The sequence below is a fragment of the Ascaphus truei genome, chromosome 6 (assembly GCF_040206685.1).
Source record: "Ascaphus truei isolate aAscTru1 chromosome 6, aAscTru1.hap1, whole genome shotgun sequence".
Lineage (NCBI taxonomy): Eukaryota > Metazoa > Chordata > Amphibia > Anura > Ascaphidae > Ascaphus > Ascaphus truei.
In genome coordinates this window covers 104,433,612-104,453,180 of record NC_134488.1, presented here as the reverse complement: position 1 = coordinate 104,453,180, position 19,569 = coordinate 104,433,612, and the positions used below count along the sequence as shown (strand labels likewise).

General features: G+C 40.4%; 1 protein-coding gene across 4 annotated transcripts in view; it reads right to left on the bottom strand.

The window, feature by feature from the left end:
* Positions 1-19,310, bottom strand: part of TTYH1 (tweety family member 1) — a 110,112-nt gene extending 90,802 nt beyond the window's left edge. The window contains exon 1 of one of the 4 annotated variants that reach the window (XM_075605513.1): positions 18,937-19,310. In XM_075605513.1, coding sequence (XP_075461628.1) covers positions 18,937-19,062 — 126 coding nt within the window. In that variant the 5' untranslated portion in view covers positions 19,063-19,310. The remainder of the gene's footprint in view (positions 1-18,936) is intronic. The other 3 variants (XM_075605512.1, XM_075605516.1, XM_075605514.1) reach the window with 3 other exon arrangements.
* Between the last annotated feature and the right edge of the window lie 259 nt (positions 19,311-19,569).

Sequence of the window (19,569 nt, the reverse complement as noted above, 5' to 3'; positions counted from 1 at the left end):
TTTCCTTTTCCGCCGAAATATTTATACTGTAGTCACGTTTATAGAAGCTAAAGTGTGTTGAACTCCTGCGTGCTGGTAGCGACTTCATCACATTCGCAGTACTCGGCAGCTAGGTTTTAAGAATATCACTTGGCGGGGAGGGGTTGTTTGATTTGTAAGGCATTAAAGGTTATTGTGCAGCAAATAGGTTAAATTGCAGGTGACATCTGCTCAACATAGGTGACTATAGAGGTTAAAGAGGTTATATAGTTAGGTCCGGAAATAATTGGACACTGATACAAGTTTTGTTATTTCAGCTGTGTACCAAAATAAATTCAAGTTACAGTTAAATAATGAATATGGCTTAAAGTGCAGTCTATCAGCTTTAATTTGAGGGTATTCACATCCAAATTGGAGAAAGGGTTTAGGAATTACATCTCTTTAATATGTAGCCCCCTCTTTTTCAAGGACCAAAAGTAATTGGACAGTTGACTCAAAAGCTGTTTCATGGACAGGTGTGGGCTATTCCTTCGTTATTTCATCATCAATTAAGCAGGTAAAAGGTCTGGAGTTGATTCCAGGTGTTTAATTCGCATTTGGAAGCTGTTGCTGTGAACCCACAACATGTGGTCAAAGGAGCTCTCAATGCAAGTGAAACAGGGCATCCTTAGGCTGCAAAAAAAAAAGAAAATCCACCAGAGAGATAGCAAGAACATTAGGAGTGGACAAATCAACAGTTTGGTACATTATGAGAAAAAAAGACCGCACTGGTGAGCTCTGCAACACAAAAAGGCCTGGACGTCCACGTAAGACAACAGTGGTGGATGATCGTAGGATCCTTTCCATGGTAAAGAAAAACCCCTTCACAACATCCAGCCAAGTGAAGAACACTCTCCAGGAGGTAGGCATATCATTATCGAAGTCTACCATAAAGAGAAGACTTCACGAGAGCAAATACAGAGGGTTCACCGCAAGGTGCAAACCATTCATAAGCCTCAAGAATAGAAAGGCCAGATTAGACTTTGCCAAACAATATCTAAAAAAGCCAGCCCAGTTCTGGAACAGCATTCTTTGGACAGATGAAACTAAGATCAACTTGTACCAGAATGATGGGAAGAAAAAAGTATGGAGAAGGCTTGGAACGGCTCATGATCCGAAGCATACCACATCATCTGTAAAACATGGTGGAGGCAGTGTGATGGCATGGGCATGCATGGCTTACAATGGCACTGGGTCAAAAGTGTTTATTGATGATGTGACAGTAGAAAGAAGCAGCCGGATGAATTCTGAAGTGCATAGGGATATATTGTCTGCTCAGATTCAGCCAAGTTGATTGGACGGTGCTTCACTTTACAGATGGACAATGACCCAAAACATACTGCGAAAGCAACCCAGGAGTTTTTTAAGGCAAAGAAGTGGAATATTCTGCAATGGCCGAGTCAATCACCTGATCTCAACCCTGATCGAGCATGCATTTCACTTGGTGAAGACAAAACTTAAGGCAGAAAGACCCACGAACAAACAACAACTGAAGACAGCTGCAGTAAAGGCCTGGCAAAGCATCACAAAGGAGCAAACCCAGCGTTTGGTGATGTCCATGCATTCCAGACTTCATGCAGTCATTGCCTGCAAAGGATTCTCGACAGAGTATTAAAAATGAACATTTTATTTATGATTGTGTTAAGTTGTCCAATTACATTTGAGCCCCTGAAATAAGGGGACTGTGTATGAAAATGGTTGCAATTCCTAAACGTTTCATACAATATTTTAGTTCAACACCTAGAATTAAAGCTGAAAGTCTGCACTTCTATTGCATCTCGGTTGTTTCATTTCAAATCCATTGTGGTGGTGTACAGAGCCAAAAATATGAAAATTGTGTCAGTGTCCAAGTAATTCTGGACCTAATTGTATGTTGTGACAGATGTTAGGTAACAATGTGTTCTAACACCCTCTCTCAGCTACTTCCCTTTCCTCTTACCTCCACCTGCGTAGCTCTTTGTTCATTAATTATAAGCTTGGTCCTTGAGAGCTACCAATGGTCCAAGTTTGAAAGATTTAACACAATTAGTGTTAATTAATTAATTTCATCAATTAGCCAAGCCACAATTTACACCTGATAAATTGCTTATGTATGTATTGCACTGAAAACCTGACTTATTGCTATCCGTCGACCAGGACTGGACTTGGGTACCCTTTTATGAGGCCATACAGCTCAAGAGTGACTTAAATAACTCCCTTCTTATTAATCCAACTTTTATAGCAAGTTTCCCACGTTGCTGGCTGCCCATTGTGGATAAATGTACATTGTGTAACATTTATAGATGGACCGTTATATTGAACAGTGTTATTAATAAGGGAATTTACAAAGGATCTCTAGTAGTGAGACAATGGGGGTTGTCATTTGATACAACCAGGAAGAAGCTGCATTCCACTAGATGGCTGTTACTTGTTGTACCGATTTGAGTGAGGAAGGATCCAGTAAAGAAAGAAGAGGAAGTAATGAGATGTCTGATGATTTCCTCATAGTCTGCTGGAGAAAGAGCTGACGTGAACCACATTAGGGCAAAAAGGATGGGCCCAATGTCAGCCAGGCATACAGACATAGAGGATATACTGTACATCTCCTCTATAATCTACAATTCATTCTAAGCTTTGAAATGTGAACTTTTCCCCCTTCCATTTTGCAGACTGGCTCTGTCTATGTTCCTGATTTTCACTAACCAAGGACACAAGGGGAGCTGCGCAGACAGAAACATTATGTACAGACTTAAAGCCCAGCAACAGGTTTACAAAGGGAGCATCGTTGGAAAGCACCACAAGGATACAGTGACGAACATGACAGCGTTTAAAGCAGCAATCTTGCTTTCCTGTTTACATTTTTTAAATTGTTTTTAGAGTTACATAGTTACATAGTACTGTAGATAAAGCTGAAAAAAGACATACATCCATCAAGTTAAACCAATGCTAAATGTAGACGACAGATACTTTATCCTATATCCGTACTTACAGTATATTGATCCAGAGGAAGGCAAACAAAAGCCCCAAGTGAAATATCATCCAATGATATCTCATAAGGGGAAAAATAAATTCCTTCCTGACTCCTAAGAATTGGCAATCACATTTCTCCCTGGTTCAACATCCTTCCCATGTTTACTTATTTGGTATATCCCTGTACACATTCCTTTATAAAAAAGATGTCCAACCTTGTTTTTGAACAGTTCTATTGTATCTTCCATCACAGTCTCCATGGGTAATGAATTCCACATTTTAACTGCCCTTACGGTAAATAACCCTTTCCTTTGTTGCTGGTGAAATCTCCTTTCCTCCAACCTTAAGGGATGCCCCCTGAGTCCTTTGTACAGCCCGTGGGATGAATAGTTATTTTGAAAGCTCCTTGTACTGTCCCCGAATATATTTGTATATAGTTATCCTATCCCCTCTTAGACGCCTCTTTTCTAATGTAAATTAATCTAATTTTGCTAGCCTTTCCTCATAAATTAGATTATCCATCCCCTTTATTAATTTGGTGGCTCTTATCTGCACTTTCTCTAGTTACATACTGTCTTTTCTAAGGAGTGGTGCCCAAAATTGTACTCCATATTCAAGGTGTGGACTTAATAATGCTTTATAAAGAGGCATAATTATGTTCACTTCCCTTCCATCGATCTTGTTTGTATTTGCAGCTACTGCACGACTTTGGGCACTATTGCTATGCCTGCTGTCTACAAGCACTCCTAAATCCTTCTCCATCAAGGATTCCCCTAATTTATCCCCATTTACAGTATTTTGTAAGTCGTCTGTATATTCTTGTTTCCCAAATGCATAACCTTATATTTATATGTCATTTACCTGCCCAAGTTTCCAGTCTATCCAAGTCATTCTGGAATGAAATTACATCCTGCTCTGATTCTACAACCTTACACAATTTAGTGTCATCAGCAACAATGGAGATTTAGCTTCCTGTGCCAACCTCAAGGTCATTAATAAACAAGTTAAAAAGCAGCTGTGCCAGTACCAATCCCTGAGGCATTCCACTCACAACTTTAGCCCAACCCTAAAAAGTTCAATTTATGACATCTCTCTGCTGTCTGTCCTTCAACCAGTTTTCAATCCAGGTGCAAATATTTTTACAGAGTCCAATTTGCTTTATTTTGCACACTAACCTCTTGTGTGCAACCGTATCAAAAGCGTAATAGTAATTTAATAGTATTGATGCAAGCGGTCCCCGGAGCTGAAGGGTCCCCCGGCTTCCCAAGATACTTACCTCCATAGGGAGTACTAATCGCAACTCTGGCTGGGCTATGTGTGGCTATTGAAATGGAGGCTTAAATGCCCCATGTCGTGTTTGCTAAGAGATCACTGTGATGTCATCTCTTATGGCTTCCTATTGGCCCATGTGACCGGGACATTTAAACCTACAGAGCTGCTACTACCCCCCCAGCCCCATCTCCATGTTGACAGTTCCCTTTCTAGTCTGTTGTTACAATGATAGGTTAGTTGTTATGGCACTAGTATGACAACAGGCTACTTCAAGAGTTCCGTAGCCATTGTGATAGGCCAACACATTTCATATTGTCATGCATTTCCAGAGATCAACAGAAAGTCCTGCATTCATGTTGTAAAGCATTGTAGCATGTTGTATTTTTATTTATTTAGCACCAACCATGTTCACAGCACTTTGCAGATACCTTATACAAGACATATTACAGAGAAGAATAATATAAATAGCCCATAATACATCAAAATAAATATTGGCACATGAGTCCCTGTCCCCCAAGAGCTTACACTCTTAATACATACAGAGCCAGAAGGAGTAGGTAAAAGGGCAGATTTTAAAAGGCATGGTAAAGAGAATACGTGTGCATGCAATAAGCACATGCTGTCACGCTACAATACTATAAATGCGATATTGTAAAGGTGATTTTTCAGGTGGGTCTGGAGGGTTGGGCGAGGGAGTGATTGGAGGATAGTGAGCGAAAGAGTTCTAGAGGTGGGGAGCAATATTAGAGACTTTTCAGGCGGGACAGAGCAGTGGAAACGAATGGGACAGAGAGAAGACAACCTTGAGAAGAGCGTAGGAGGCAGGCGGGTATATAGTCAGGGCAACTTTAAACATTAGGCCAACTAGGCACCTTGCCTAGGGCCTACGAACCTTTTAGGGCCTACAATATTTCACTTGAAAAAACACCTAAACAAAAAAAAAATCACAAAATAAGAGAAACCAGCAAATTTTAATTTAAAATGCCTTTGAAGTATCGATACCTTTAAATATCGAAACAAAAGTATCGATGCCAAATATCGCTAGTATCGAAAGAAACAAGCAAACGATGAAATTAGCATAAAAATGCTATCAGACACACAGGCCTCTAGAAATAAAAGTGCCTAGGGCCTACGAAGGTCTTAAAACGGCCCTGAATATGCTTCATAGCGATAAACGCAGAAATACTGTATAAGGAGGGGTATGAGATCTACAGGTCACAACAGTGTCATCTGAAATGCATAAAGGTTAGAATCATCTACTGGAGTCTCTTATTACCTTTGCTGTCCATAGGTATTCACATTCAACAACAAAAAGTTACTAACTGTACTGTATCTCTACACCATAGCATGCCATTCACTGTCTCACACAGGGATAAAAGGATGATCTCAGTTTACAGGTCACAATAGTTCATAAGCCTCACTGCCTCTCACGCACTAAGTTCAACAATACAAATGAGACCGTGATGTAACAAATGAGTCATATTCGAATGGCTTAGTGCATCGCTTTGTAATATGGAAGAGAAGCTTTACACTGAGACTTCAAACATAGGCATAAACTTATTGAAGGACAGAAATTACTTGGAAGAAGAGAGCCAGATGAAAAAATGAACTTCTAGGGTATTTATAGTGTAATATTTTCTAATAGTGTTAAAAATAGTGAGTTATTCTTTAATATAATGCACAAAAAATATTTTGTTACAGCTTTCTTTCAACCAGGTATTTGCACAGAAGTAACAAGGGTTTCTCTTGATTCTTAGCTGTAATGTTGGCACATAACTTTCCTACAGCTGGCCTGAGCAGATCTGTTACTAATGTCCTTCCAGTACATCTGGGTAACCGTCATGCCATCTTATACAATTAGTCTCCTCCACCCCTAACATTTCTACCTATTAGTTACTCTTAGAATAAAGACCTTGTTTATGAACGCAGCTGTTATTGGATGTTACTTGGTTGCTAGCGTCACAATGATGTTATTGCAAAAACCTTTCTATTCCCCAAAGAACAGGAGAAAACCTGATTGCAGCGGAGAAATTGGAAATACTTTGCACTAAACTCTTCTTGTTAAGCCAACCTTGAAATTAAACTCTATAATTTCTCTCTCTTCTCCCATCACTCACTCCCACATTGATTCTCACTCACCCACTCCATCTTTTTAACACTTTCCTACAAGTTCTGTTTCATGATTATGAAAACTGCCAATGCTGTAAACAATTCAATGTATAATTCCCTGTGCTAATCTTTATAACCTTGCATGTAATTCATTCCTTTATGTTTCCATCTTACTGGGGTTTGTTTTGGAGACATTTAGTTTATATAATTAGGTTACACAATGTACTGTACTGAGTGGATCATCCTTAACCTCCTTAAAATACTACAATTCAGAATGTAATCAATTTAAAACCAATGCAGATAAACATGCAGACCAATATCATTCAGATACACTATCTGTGTGTATAAATATATATATATATATATATATATATATATATATAATCCCTGAGCATACACATTATATTTATTCCAGCACCATATATTTCACACATTATATTATTGTAGCTGCATAATATTGAATCATTATTTAACAGCATATCCTGGATTGAATTGGGGCAACATAGCAATTATTTTCTTAATTCACTTAAAGTAGACAAAGTCATTGGATGAGACGGAAACATTTGGTTTGTATGTTCCAAACAACACATATGACACCTGTTTGTACATAATCTCATGATACAAGCAGGCGCAGATACCAGAATACTTGTACGTTTCTACAACTGGAAGCTTAAACTCTGATTTAGCAGGTTATTATCCAGGTTGAGTTAAGTTCCCATACAAATTCGAGTTGATCTAATCACATCATATACAGTTATATAGAGTGGTCAATAACAAGTACTACACTAATATTTTCTGCAGAAAACATCAAACGACATTACTTATAAACAAGTTTAGTTTGAAGACTTGCTACTGTATGAGGGAAAGTTTATGGCTGCAATTTCCTTTCCCAGAATCCCTTGCATGGCATCTTCTTGCCTCCATCCTGGGCAACACTGAAAGCGAAATACAGGAGGTTTCCAAACTTGCTTTGGGTGAGGGAATGATTTTCAGGGAGGCAGCAAAATACAAGTTTTTTTTTCTTAGCTAAAAATCAGGTTGTAGTGAGCGGCACTTCAAAATTTGGTTATAGTCGGGATATAAGCGGTTAATAAATCTGGAGGGGCCCACGTACATTAAAACATTTGAACACATCAAATCAGAAAAGGGTCTCCCAAACACTGAATTATTCCGCTACCTCCAGATAAGAGCATTCTATAACGAATTTCCAATTAGACCAGCCAGGACCAATTTTGAGCAGCTGTGTTCTAGAGCTACGGACACACGGGGACTTACCTCTAGATTATACTGGGAAGTGATCTGTCCGGGTGGACCTGACGCCGACAAACTGAACTACATGACTAAATGGGAGACAGACTTAGGGGAGACTTTAGAGGACAAAGACTGGGAGTGGATTTTACAGGCGGCGGCCAAAAGCTCCATCTGCTCAACGTTAAAAGAGAACGCATATAAGGTCATGATGCGCTGGTACCACACCCCATTACGTCTGTCCAAATTCGTCAGCGGGTATTCCCCACTCTGCCCAAAACAGTGCGGGGAATCAGCAGACCTAGTCCACATGCTGTGGTCCTGCCCGAAGGTACTCCTGATTTGGGAGAGCATTAGAGCTTGGACACAAAGTATCCTCGATTTAGAGGTCCCCCTGGACCCGTGGCTGTTCTTGCTGGGCAGGCGGGCCCAGGGGCTGCCGAAATTGGCACACAAATTGGTGGCACATATGGCCACAGCCACTAGGTGCGAGATTGCAGCATTGTGGATACAGCAAGATCTACCAGTCATCCCCAAAATCCGAAATAGATTGTGGCAAGTTTGCCAGATGGAACAGTTGACTAGCTGGGTCAACGACTCTGGCCGAAATTTCTTAAAAGTATGGGAGCCATGGCTTACCCAATCCGATATCCCCGGGGTAGATGCCAGCACAATTTTGCGTTAATAAATACAAGTGCGTTCTCTGGTGACGGAGCGGAACATACTATAACATAGGCACGTGACAGGTAGGATCCCTCCCGACTATTAAAACTAGAACTAAGAGGAGGAGTCGTCAAGTGACACAAAGAAGGGCGCAGCACGGACCGAAAGCAGATCGGCTAATACCAAAGAACATGGTGGGAGTCCATTTCCCCTCCCCCTCCCCCCTTCCTTTTCCCTCCCTGTTGTTTATTCCCTCTGTTGTCCAGTCTTGGGTCCAGTAAGTCAGGTTTGTCTGGTCTTGTAAGTGTATGTTGTTAGTCCCTTGTTGCTTTGGAGTGACTTTATCCTTGCTGGTGAGAGCGAAAAGGGTAAACCTCGGGGGGTTTCAATTTGTTTTACTATGGGATGTGGCATAATGTACCTGTTGTGAAACCCAATAAAAAATTTGAAGTTAAAAAAAAATAAAAAATCAGGTTGTATCCCTCATAAATAGGGCGAGTTGGTCAATACGCTTGCCTCCTAACTGAGAGCAGTGACATTATCAGACTACAATCAAGTCTTCATCAGATTCTTTAGTGCCATGCTATCTTATCCCCGGCAACAGATAGTGTGTCCAAGTTGAAGAGGTCCAAATGAGGTAATCAAGCAAAATCCACTAGCTAGTCCCTCACACAAAATGTGTGGATAATAATCAATTTACTGGAGTAGTCACTTAAACTATATATTTTTCACTTTGAATTTTTTTTAAATTGAGTTTTCAGGTGTGATGGGGGACAAAATGCAGAAAAGGGTTAGGGTGGGGTTAAACTTAACATGGAGAAATAATTAGGTTACAAATTAGATAGTATATAGTAAGATACACTTTGTACATGGATATAATGCAGATGTTTAATGCATACAGGTCCTATCTGATCCTTTACCACAACAGCTTTTAGTTGATTGGTTTGATCTATAAAATACGGCTTTATGCTGAACACGTAGCATGTACTTGCATGAACAGATAAATAATCTTTTAGGGTCTTGTCTACAGCAAGGGCCCCGGAATAGAGCGTTAGTAGATTTCTATTGTGAGCGAGGGAGGTTTCCTGTGAGAACCATTGATACCACACTCTCTGGAATTTATTGATAATCATTGAGGAACGCAGTCATCTTTTCCAATACCATAGTCTGATTAATTCTATTTTTAATTGCCAACATTACTGGAGCTGGTTGTTTCCAATTCAAGACAATATAGCATCTAGTTGCTGAAAGAACGTGTGTCATAAGTTTGTGTTCAACTTTGTTAATGTTTTGAGGTCGCTTATTAAGTAAAGCTAAAGCTGGGTTTGGATGAATTGTTGTCTGTGTAAACGGCTAATAAGTTGTATCACTTGGGTCCATAGAGCTTTTAGTAAGGGACATTCCCACTAGATATGAAAGAAAGTGCCCTGCATTCCACTGTTTCGCAAACATTGTGATGAGGTATGAGGGTATATTTTATGAAATTTGTCAGGGGTGAGATACCATCTATAAAGTAGTTTGTAACTGTTCTCTTTTATTGTGGCGTTGATAGTGATAGATGATATTGTCTCCCAAATCCCTTCCCAGTCTTCAGACTCAAGAGGTATTCCCAGGTCTTTGTCCCATTGTTTAATATAAGACATTGATTAATTTCATCAAGAAAAACCTGGAATTCGTCACCTTCTCCTACCATCCCCCCCCCTGCAGTTTTGCTGGGTGTCTACCACCATTTCTGCCAAAGAATCACATGACAGCCCCTGGACCAATCAATGGCCTGGTCGCCCTCAGAAATACAACTTTCGCTAGCGGCGACGGCTATGGGTGACGTCACACGTTCGGTCGCATCGCCCGTCGCGGGCACTATATGCGTGGCCTAAGTCTCCCTCAACCAGAGGGATAGGCAGTAACCTGTACAGATTCAGGGTCCTGGGCAATAATGTAATTTTGACTGAGTAGATACGTCCTATCCAAGATTTGGAATACTTAGACCAGGACTCAAGATCCCTTTTCAGTTTTTTATACAGATAGTGATAATTGGCTTGGTATAGTAATCCATATGTGGGGTTATCTTAATATCTAGATAGGCCAGGTTGTCCTTTTGCCATTTGAAGTCAACGTTTATTGTAATACATTTTGCTGTTTCAGGGGCTAGTCAGGGGATAGAATCTGATGTATTACTGTTAACTTGAAAACCTGATATGTATTTAATGTATTCTAAAGATTGGGGAGTGTTGTTAACGGTTTTGAGACAGTAACTAAAATATTGCCTGCAAAAAGACTGAGTTTATAGTCTCAGTCCCCCCATTTTGACTCCTGTGATATTTGGGTCTAATCTAATACTATCCGCCAGTGGTTCTATTGCCAAGGCGAATAGGAGTCGCAACATGGGGCAACCCTGTCTAGTGCCATGTCTGATATTTAGGGATGCTGAGGCAAAACTTACTTTTTTGATTATAGCAGATGGGGAGCTATAGAGAGCTCGCACAAATGTGAATAAAAGACATTAGACCATAGGTCTCCAGTGTAGTAAACAAGTAAGGTCAGTCAACCCTAGAAAATATATTTTTTATGTCAGAATTAAGCATTTTTGTAAATATGACCTTACGTACTATGCCTGGATGCCTATTCATTAAATTCACTGTATTAATTAAGGACCTATGCATAAAAATTGCACCATTTGACATCTCAGGTACATGCACTTTTCACTTTAACATTTTCTCTGTGTACGGTATATTAATACGAGGGGAAGGCACTGCAACCCAAGAAGGGTTCCCGGTTTCTGTTCCACTTACGGGGAGATGTCCACATTGTACAAACGTGAGTTCCAAGATTCCCAGTGATTGTGAGAGAAGAGGAGAATTCTTCTAAAGATACCTTTATATGTCTACATTCTCTCTGGGCCATGTGAGTAGTGGCATTGATCACTCATAAAAAGATCACCATTTTTCTAAGACTATTTGATTTAACAATATCGCACTATATGCATCTTCTATCTCTTTCATCATTCTGCGCCTCCCATATTCAACCATCAACATGCACTTTTCGCCGGATTTGCAGCGATACCGGCTATAAATAGAGTCTTACAGGTGATATTTCTGGCCATGACTTTCAGGTGATCTCCAAACTCCAATCTTCCATGAATATGTAATGTAGCAGTTTTGCCTCATTTACATACAACATTTCAATACCCCACGGTATTGCACATCTGTAAATAAATCAGGTAAAAAACAGCTGTTTATGCACAGGTTGGACATACAATAAAAGAGTTTAATGAATACAGCTAGATGCAAATCCATACAAAAATAAATGCACTTATTCTAGTTAAATAAATAGGATTCTTAGAAACCTCACTGTTTCATAATTTGAGATAGGTTTGTTAATTGTTATCTGTTTTGTTTACATTAGGTATGAAAGTTATAAAACTATAATGCAGGTTAAATATTAGTGGATATATTCCATCACCAAATTGAGAGTTGAAAAGTAGGTCTGAGAAAATTCACAATAAAAATTTATAACAAGGCCACAAATGACATTAAATAAAAGTGTGTGTGTGTGTGTGTGTGTGCCGAGCACGCGCATTTTAAGTGAAACGTCTTTCTCTTTTGTCACTGTTTTGTCACCGAAATTGTATTTGTGATGGTGATGATTTTAATTAAAAATGAAAACCCAATTTCAGTGCCAAAACGCAAAGAAGTTTGACTTAAAATGCGTGTTTTAGCTATTTGCATTTCTATAGTTCTAATAACTGTGAATTCCGTGTGTGTGTGTGTGTGTCATTCAGTGTGTGTGTCTGTGTCTGTGTCTGTGTGTATGTGTGTGTGTGTATGTGTGTGTGTGTGTGTGTGTGTGTCAGTGAGTGGGTCTGTCTGTGTGTGTGTGTATGTGTGTGTGTGTCAGTCAGTGTGTGTTTGTGTGTCAGTCAGTGTACTGTATGTGTGTGAGTGTCGGTCAGTGTGTGTTTGTCAGTCAGTGTGTGTCTTTGTCTCTGTGTGTGTGTGTGGGGGGGGGTCAGTGTGTGCGTATCAGTCAGTGTGTGTGTCAGTGTGAGTGTGTCTGTCAGTGTGTATGTGTGTGTCAGTCAATGTGTGTGTCAATCAGTGTATGTGAGTGTCAGTCAGTGTCTTTCCTCTCCCTCCCCGATGTCGCTGATGCCTCTTCTGCCAGCAGTGACGTCACTTCCGTCATGGAATTTTGTTACAACACAAGGGATTTTTCCTATCAAAACTCTGTAGCTGCCAGCAAAGAAGTTTCACTTCAATTACTTATTAAAAAAGGAGGACATTTGTACCCAGTGAGTGACATTGGTACTTTAAGTGATCATTAACATTTGGTAAATGATTAAACACATTCCTGTCCCCCACCACATTTCACAGGTGTGATAACCATTTATGTACATCTGCCAAACCCTTCTAAAATTAAATCCTCAAATACAGAAAGCTGTTGTAATCTGACCTTGTTACTCTGAGATACCCGATAGTCCCTACATTCCATCCTCTTTCTATCTGCATGGAACATGATAGTTCTTTTGTTTTCTGCAGCCCTCAAAGGTGCATTAGAAGCAGAAGATCATCCTCTGTTTGCTTCAAGGTTTCATGCACAGCTACTGTAGGTCCTGAAAAAGCTGCATGAATCAAACAGCACCGAATGATTGGAAGAGTTCTTTACTGCACTTTTATACACTTTGGGATTTATCAGGGCAGATTTTGGTGGGATATTGGTAGAGGCATCTGGAAGTCGTCATATGTGCTTTGCAATGTTTTTTAAAAATGTTTTACAAACGTGTTTTTTTTTACAAATGAATCACAAGCTGTCAAATTGCTCAAAATGTTGCCCACTTCTAAAGAATGTTGCCACTTTTCACCAGAATTTTGTGAAAATGAAATTATATAAAAGGGGCCTATTCAGTAAACTTGGATAAGGGACTTATCGACTAGTAAGTGCACTTTCCAAACGATATTGCATGTGTTGCTATTCAGAAAGCTTAGATAACATGTAACAATTCCTTGGAAACTTCTTGTTAATGATCGTTGTCACTCTCGTTTAGACAAGCTTTTGCCAGTAACTGCTATTCAGGAAGCTTCCATATGCACATCACGGCTTAAACTCGTATATTCATATCGGATTTGCAATGTGCATATGAAGGAGAACATTTTATTTTTACTTTATCGGATTTAAGCCAGCACTTTCCCGCAGTCATTTCAGCTCAGGAGACCGTACTTCAACCGTATGTAATAAAAATTAAATTACAGCTCAGCTTCATTACCTTAGTGGTCAACCGCTAAGGTAATGAAGGGGTTAAATAGCAGTAACCCAGTTTGTTAGTGGTAGAGGGGGTGAGTGAAGATTATGGTTGCCCTGTTAGGGTTAACCCCTCCCTTACCTACGCAGTTACAACTGCGTAGGTAATGAAGGGGTTAACCCCTATCGCAAGGCCTAAACACCCAATGCGGTGCAACTACCCCCTTCACCCACCCCCTCTACCACCAACACCACCACAAAGGAATGGTCAAAAGTGCTATTAGCCAAATATATATAATAGCACCTTTGTCCACTCAAATAAACAATACAGTGCAATAAAATATGATACAAAACAAAATGCAATAAAAAAAAATACAGTAGCCATTTAATCCATTGATTGTCACTGTGGTTATTTATGCCCTCAACAGGGCAACCAATGGCCAGCCTACTACCCACCCCCAACACCCCCCAACCCCAAAACACATACAGTTATGGTCAATAGCCCTGTCACAGGAGACCAGGACTCTCATACCAGGGATCAATTCGCCAGACAGAAATACAGAGTTGATAAAATTAATTATCCACATCTATTCACAGTAAATCAACACACACAACTTTGAAACTGGGTTTACCCTATGAAGGTTTATCCTCCTCATCCAACTGCAGCACCAACAACTCTTGACCCACGAAGCAATGATCATCATCTTAAAGAACAGCATGATGCGCAGAAGTCCACAATCCTCAGTTGCTTGAAGAGGAGTCCCTGCTGAGTAGATCTTATCTTTCTTTTTACCAACTGGTTGAGGAGATGTTTACTCGGTGTCAAATGAGACGTGACATGACATGACGTCACATTTGACTGGCAAATATTACATCCACCAATCAGATTGGGGGATGTACCATGTGTCCAGCCTTCATGTTTGGAAGAGAATGACTTCTCTACCAAACTTGATGGAATTACATGGTACATCCACCAATGTGGATGTACCATGTGATGTTTTCCCTTTTTTGGATGATGTTACATCCCCAGTAAAGGGAGGTAAGCATATAGGACCTGACTGGTTGGCTTCCCTCCCTTTAAGGTGATGTCACATCACTCCAAAAAAGCAAAGGCATCATATTGGATTGGTGGATGTACGATGTGATTCCATCAAGTTTGGTAGAGAAGTCATTCTCTGCCAAACTTGATGCCTGGACACATGGTACATCCACTAATCTGTACCATTTGTCAGTCAAATGTGACATCACAGGCCTTATATAAGGCCTATCACATCTCATTTGACAGCAAGAAGACAGTGTGGTGACATCTCCCGGACTGGTTGAAGAAGAGAAAGAAAAGAAAGAAGATCTACTCACCAGGGACTTATCTTCAAGCAACTGAAGATCGTGGACTTCTGCATATGCTGTTCTTCAAGATGAGGATCATTGCTTCGTGGTCAAGAGTTGTTTGTGGTACCGCAGTTGGATAATTTCGGATGAAAGCCTTCATCCTGACAAGGTTATGATACACTTTTGTGTTTAATTGAAAAAAAATTATGTTGCCCATTAATTGTCACTGTTGTTATCTATGCCCTCAATGACGGCATAGATAACCACATTGACAATCAATGGCTTTATTTACTATTTTTTAAAATGTATTTAAACACAAATGGATAAAAGCGCTATTATCTATATTGGGCTACTAGGGCTTTTGCCCATTTATATGTCTGATGATGGGGGTAGAGGGGATGGGGGATGTGGGGTAGTTGCTCCGGGAAGGGTGGATAGGCCTCCCGGGTGGGTAGTTTTTTTATTTTATCTTAATGTTGGTGCCATGGAAGAGGAAGAGGATGTGGAGGATGACGAGGATGGCCTTAATCCTGGCAGGGGTAAGTACTACTTTTATTTACTATAGGGTTACCAGCTATTTCTTTATTTTTAATGGGCAAATGCCCTATTATCGAAATATTACTTTCTGCGTTGTTTTTTGGGGGGGGGGGGGTGGTAGCAGGGTGGACATTGCTTGCCATCTGAGCCCTGTTGAAGGCATAGATAACCACAGTGACAATCACTGGATTAAAACGGATAGTGTATTTTTTTTATAGTAAAGGTTTTTTTTACATTTTTTTATAGTAATGTTACTGTATTTGTTTATTTGAATGGGCAAAAACGCTATTATACATATTTGGCTAATAGCACTTTTGCCCATTCCTGTGTGGTGGTAGAGGGGGTGGGGGAAGGGGGTAGTTTTCCCAGAGTGGGTGATTAGGCCTTGCGGTTGGGGTTAACTTCTTCATTACCTTAGCAGTTGTAACCGCTAAGGTAAGGGTGGGGTAAAAACCCTCCCAGGAGGCCTACCACCAACAAACTGGGTAGGTGTTGGTTAACCCCTTCATTATCTTAGCGGTTAGCTGCTAAGATAATGTTACCCTGTTTTTATTTTAATTTAAATGACATAGTGTTGAAGCAGGGGATCTTTGGAGCTGAACCACATTAATTTCAGGTCTGGGGACTCCCTGCTTCCCGAGGTTCCGGCCCCAGAATGGGATTCTCCCGTGTCACATGGGCCATAATCGGGACATTTAAACTTGCAGGGGGATACCGGCACCCACTACGGAGGTTTGTAACTCAGGAAGCAGGGGTTCCCCAGAGCTGAAATTAATGCAGTTCACCTCCGGAGACCACCTGTTTCAATAGTGAGTTTTAGGGGCCTGTGGCAGTTTTGCCGACACCGTAATCGGCGCATTGTTTTTAATTGTTACAGGCTGCCGTTGTTATCCAAAGCTTTTCCTTAAATCACAACTTCAAACGGACTTTAAACTCTAATTCTAAACCCTGATGGGTGATGGCGGCATTTGGCGAGCTGGTGAGGGCAAACTTCTAGCTATTAGTTCTCTCTTTTTCATTAATGTGAGGCAATATATATTGTATGTACAGGAATAGTATGTAGATGCATATATGTTTACAAATCTTCAGTTTTCAGTGGACACAATATATAAATATATATATTTTTTAAAGTTTTGCTGCTTTATAAGATATTTCTTCGAATGTTCACGACGGCAGCCATGATTAAGAAACCCAGCAAAATGTATTTTACCTCAAGATTTCTCTGAAATAAAAAAAAAATTCTGAGGGATTTGACAGTGAAGTATATTTTAGGATATATTAAGCGCTCCAATAGTCCAGACTTACAATTTCTCAGATTGTAAATTCTCCGGGGCAGTAATTTCTTTTCATATGGGCTGATCTTATTTGTTGCACTTGTTGACAGTTGTTGTGCTATTTCTAAATTTTTTTTTTTTTTTCAAAATCTTATTTTTTTGCCGACACGAGCTGTTGCCATGGCAACCTCTTTTGCCTTAATGAGTGTGCATGGCAGCGGCCATTTTAACCCCCCAGGGAGTCAACTTTTCAGGAATTAATATCTCCAGAATTTCTTAACAGAATTCAAGACGGGGATGGCTAAAAACAGACAATTGAAGTCTGTAAAACAGCTGATGTTATAGTGAGAGTAATTGTAAATCAGTTGCGAAACATTTCTGAGTTGGGCAGACGCTCTGACCCAGGGCTGCGCAAAGTGGGTGGGGGGGGGGGGGGCGGGAGACTTTCTAGGGGGGGCACGGAGGCTACAGAGGTCCTGCGCTCTCCCCCAAGGCATTTAAATTAAATGCCAGGGGGGACAGCGCGAGGCCTCTGCAGCTTCTCCTACCTGATCTTCGACGAGGCGTCTCCATGGTAACCAGCGGCAAATGACGCCGCGGGGTCACGTGACGTTGCGTTGGCATGGTAACGTGATGTCACATGACCCTGCAACATCATTTGACGCGGGAGCCAAGGAGGAGGGGAGGGTGAGAGCCAGGAGGTAGGCAGGGGGCGCGCAGGTTAAAAACTTTGTGCACCCCTGCTCTGACCTATTGCATCCTAAATATTCTCCAAGTACTGACGCTTTATCTGAGAGTTTGTTATTATCATCATCATTTATTTCTATGGTACCAACATATTCCGCAGCACAGCACAGCACGTGGGGATTGGAAAAGACAATAAAAAAACATAATGAAGATACTAGGATACGTACAGAGGGTACAGAGACCCCTATGTGGTGCACACCGCCACAGTTATGAGTAATATGTATCAACTAAAAAGTCACATTTTAATAGGTATGGTTAAAATAAAGCACAAACGAAGCTATTTCCCAGGTAGCATCCCAAAACCAACCAACCAACATCTTTGGGAGTTTGAAGCGAGGCTATCTTCCCTTTACCTACCTACTGTATAATGAAAATACTGCATCAACATTACAACATTTACATACCATAGTATAATAGTTTACGAGGGCCCTGCTCCAAGCAGTTTACCACCGACCCAGTCCATATTTGTACGGTTCTAGTTACTTTTGTCTGGTTTATTCCTATTCCTGGTGACTACTCGAACGTTGATCATTTTATACAGATGAGCCTGTCTTGTTTCTGAGATCAGCAGACGTTTTGGCTTTCCTGCAGTATGCAGAAGGTTACCTCTCATTAAGGTTTCTCTATCACCTGATGTGACTTGATTTTGTCAACTGTTTCCCTGTTTAACTTGTAGAGTACAATGTGCACTGACACCGTTTAATACAAATAAACATAAGTACCATGTAATACCAGCAAATAGAAACAACGATTATAAAATTGCAGTTAACAGCAGGCCATTTCATCTTTTACGTCTTAACTGGAATTCATATATAAAATATAATATTAAAACTAACCATTACATTAAACCCTTCTCTATGTGACCCCCTCTCACGATGTACTCTTTGCTTTCTGTATATTTCTCTGACTTCCTTTATTCTCACTTTTTTATTAAGTGTATCACCTTGTAGTAGATTTTTAAACATTTGCTCATAGCGAGATCCTCAGCACTCATCAGAGATCCGTTCAGAGCTGTTAAATTGCCCTTTTAAGACATAAAATAAAAGTTAATTATATTCTACTTGAATTATATTTGCAATGTTTTTCATTTTCATCAAACCAGCTCTCTCTTGCTTTGACCTGTCCCCAGGCTCTCGTTACATCCCGTAACGACCCTTCGTGGAAGTGGAAGAGACTTTTTAGGTTTTGAAAGTATATGTACAACAAGTATGAAGATTTGAAGAGCGCTCAAGTTAGTCCAATAAAAGGGTACCAAATAACTCAATGTATCTGTCATTTCACATTCTAACCTTTTTATTTCTCTTCCCAAACAACCGTCTTTTTCATCAATAAACCCAATTTCCCCGTTTATCTTCTATTTTCTCATTTCAATGGTTCCTTAATTTTTTTTAGCCTTACCGTAACATTCATTGTGATTCTATCTGTGTCGCGTTTTCTGCCTGTATAGTATCTCTTGGTAACTCTTCTATTCTTGATTCACCTGCTGCTGTTTCTTTATCTTTAACTCACGTTCCATCCCCCCCCCCCTTCCCTCTGATTCTCTGCCTCTTACCTGCTGATAGTTCCATTCCTGGGGGGCAAAGTTGCTGTCCACCACCTCAAACTGGAAATTCGTATGTGGGACCTGATGCAGAATATAGGTCCACCACGATGCTTGATACCAATGACTTGGGCTCATGGCTCCTTCACAACCACAAATAAATTAACCAAAGAAAAAAATATATATAAAGAAACAAAAAACAACAGTCCCTGAGCCCTTAGCTGCGGACTGCTAATACTGTGCTAGTGCGGTTATTGCTGCTTTCAGTGTTGCGAATTCATCTTGTTAGGAGAGACTCCGACCAGTAGGCATGGTGGGAACTGAGGGGTCTGGAGTGTAATTGCTCATAGCAAACAGAGGAAAGAAGGATAGGGGGAGGAGGAAAACAAGTGGGACTATCCATTGATCTTATAAATAGAGAGGGTAGGAAAAGATGGAAGGGAGTAGCACCCCCTGGTGCCTTTATAACACATCTGCTATTAATTAACCTGTCTCCAGAGTACTTTTATTCCCCACTCAATGTCTACAAGATTCAGTCACAAAGGCCATTACTAAGACACCTGACCTCTCCCAGGGACCGCTGCACAATGCCCCAGCAGGAGATTGTTGCGAGATGCATGGCACTGAATGCAGCCTAGTTTCACT